Source organism: Triticum aestivum, chromosome 1A, assembly GCF_018294505.1.
Source record: "Triticum aestivum cultivar Chinese Spring chromosome 1A, IWGSC CS RefSeq v2.1, whole genome shotgun sequence".
Lineage (NCBI taxonomy): Eukaryota > Viridiplantae > Streptophyta > Magnoliopsida > Poales > Poaceae > Triticum > Triticum aestivum.
This window is the reverse complement of record NC_057794.1, coordinates 562,744,918-562,747,638: the sequence shown is the minus strand read 5'-3', so window position 1 is coordinate 562,747,638 and position 2,721 is coordinate 562,744,918. Positions and strand designations below refer to the sequence as shown.

The 2,721-nt window shown below is 40.6% G+C and overlaps 1 protein-coding gene across 1 annotated transcript; it reads right to left on the bottom strand.

Annotated features, from left to right (window-relative positions):
- Positions 1 to 728: 728 nt before the first annotated feature.
- Positions 729 to 1,452, bottom strand: LOC123051094 (probable calcium-binding protein CML46). The gene has a single exon (XM_044473901.1). The coding sequence runs from the start codon at positions 1,450 to 1,452 to the stop codon at positions 844 to 846; it is 609 nt and encodes a 202-aa protein (XP_044329836.1). The 3' UTR covers positions 729 to 843.
- Positions 1,453 to 2,721: the final 1,269 nt, after the last annotated feature.

The window sequence follows — 2,721 nt, the reverse complement described above, 5'->3', positions numbered from 1 at the left end:
TGGGCCGGCTCAGTGCACTTGATCCTTATGCGTTTGGTTGACATTATGACGCAACGAGCATTAAATAGGGATTCCCGATACTATGGACTGGTTGAAGTTCCTAACTGAATACACACCAAATACAACAAATACGAGACAGTGTTGCGGTCGTGAGAAGTAAAGTCGGCCAGGGATACCTCATACCTGAGATCGAGCTAGAACCGAATTTTCGAATGAGTGAACCGACGAACCATATGAATTTTCTTAGAACTAAGAAGTTGGTGTTAATATAATCCTCTATAGAATGATCATGTTAGGACAATGTAATCTGCTACTTACTTTCTATGCGTTTCAGCACGTTCAAACACTGTACAAGTGTACAAATGGGTAGATTTTGATTTGGCCACTCGGTGTCGTTTTAATTGTTTTGGTTAGATCCTTGACTTAATGTCTTAATCCAGGAAGTCACTTATTGGATCCATACATGATCGTTGCTTCGCTTGGAGGAGGACCAGGGGAGATGATCGCTCAAGGTTTATTCAACCGATTTGGATGGCCGCTTAATAATAGGAAATGTGATGTATGCCACTTCATATTTCTTTTTAGCTCTAGGTTGTACGTAATTTCTTCCTTCATTCCCCCTTGCGCACTAAAGACTTTCCAGCTACTTGTAAAGTTGGCAATAAGTAATGGAGGACTGTATGCATCGGTCGATGCAAAGGCCGGCAGTGTCTACCCTCTTTTCAAAAAAAAAAACCAACACATCTGTTATTTAATTCTGGAGTCAAGTAGCACAATTCAGTCAATCACAATATGTAAATGCATCTCGCAGATATAGGAAAACAAATACAGAAATAAGTATGTCTAGCAAAAGCTATCCTCCAAAACCTTAGTGAACTCCATCAGATCTATCCTCCTGTCATTGTTCGTGTCATATCTAGCAATCATCTGCTCAGCCTCATTGACCCCTACCCGATCACCTAATCCCAAGTTCTGGAGGATTCTTCTCAAATCCAATGCATCGATGTACCCATCATTGTTCTCATCGAAAACCAAGAATGCCATTTTCACTTCCTGGAAGCTTGGTTCGTCGTTGTCGAAAAGCGTAGAACTATACTCACAGCTCTTCTCTTGATCAAAATCGAGTCCCATCTTTCTCATGGCTACCTCGGCATCTGACTGCGTCGCATTCATCTCATCATATTCACTCTTATTTGGTGCCTTCGATGTCTTCTTCTCGGCGAGGACCGGCGTCGAGGTTGTCGTGGAGACAGTACAATTGCAGGATTGGCAACAAGAAGTGGGAAGGAGACTTTGAAGCTTTGAGATGCACCAGGTGAGGATGAAAAGGATGAGAATACCAACTGGCTCTTGGAAAAGTGGTGCATGATGGCATCCTGCTGTGGCTGGGGACTTCTCCATTGTCTGAGCTATGAGCCTGAGATCTGGTTGTTTTGGTGTGGGAAAGATCATGTATCAGTGAAGGTTTATATAGGAAGGGAAGTTGCTGTTTCTTGTTTGTTTTTTCTAGGCTTGTAGCTTCATCCTTCAACAGAATCAATATGAAAGATCTAGGCAGATGAGAGGATGTTTCCAGTTTGAAAAAACTTATGGAAAAATAGTAGACAAGACAGCAAGATGATGACTTGTTGTCTAAGATTCAAAGAGTGTGTGCATGGTCGTGGTTTTTGTTGCTTCTTTCAATCTTCTTTTACTCCACTGGATGTTTCCTGGAAAAGTCCGATGCATGTTCAGTGCCGCCATGATGTGGTACTACTTAGTTGAGTTCACACAGTATGGTTGGCAACTTCGTTGTGTCTATGTTGGGAGACATACAGGACATGATGTGTAAATAAATGTTCATACTTGGTTAGTCCGAGTGTGCAGTTTTTGACTCCTTTTCCCCAAGTTGAATATGCTATATGCATGGTGCTTACACAGAAATTTCAGGGAAAGCAAGAAGCCGGTATTTCCTTGGAAAAAGAACAAGACTTGATCGAGACCTGAGGGACATCTTCTGAAGAAGACTCAGACCCGAGTAAAAGTATTCTTCTGTAACTTTTTATATCAGAGTCAATTTGCTGCCTTGTGCAAATCTTGCTTGTCAAGATGATTCCGATTTCTTGTCCACGGCGAAGGTCTAGATTTGTTCATCGCTGAGCTATTAATTGTCCAAGAAATTAATTGTTACTTGAACAACCTGTCTTTTGGGAGGTTATTAGGTTACCATACGAGTCCTTGATATGACTGAAGAAGCAAAGTATTTTCAGAGCCTTACGGTCACTTTCCTTCATATCTTTTCAATATCGGCGGTGCATATCACTTTCACAAGCCACAGCGTGTTCATATGTCTCTATCTGTCAGATAAGCGCGTACGTCTTGTCTTTCTCTACCAGTTTATCGCTTTCAGACAGGTTCATTGCGTGGAAACTGCCCGAACTCTTAACAAAGGTGAAAAGAGCTCATTGGTGCTTTTGAACGCCACACCAACAATAAGATACTACTCCCTTTGTACCTAAATATAAGTCTTTTTAGACATTTTAAATGAACTATGACATACGAATGTATGTAAAGTTATAAAATATTTTAAAGTGTAGATTCATTTATTTTGCTTTATATGTAGTCACATGTTGAATCTCTAAAAAAGACTTTTATTAAGGAACGGAAGGAGTACTAGTATATGCTAGTGCCTGTGACTCATGAACGCTGTGGAATTCAGTGATAACCTGTATCATAAATAAA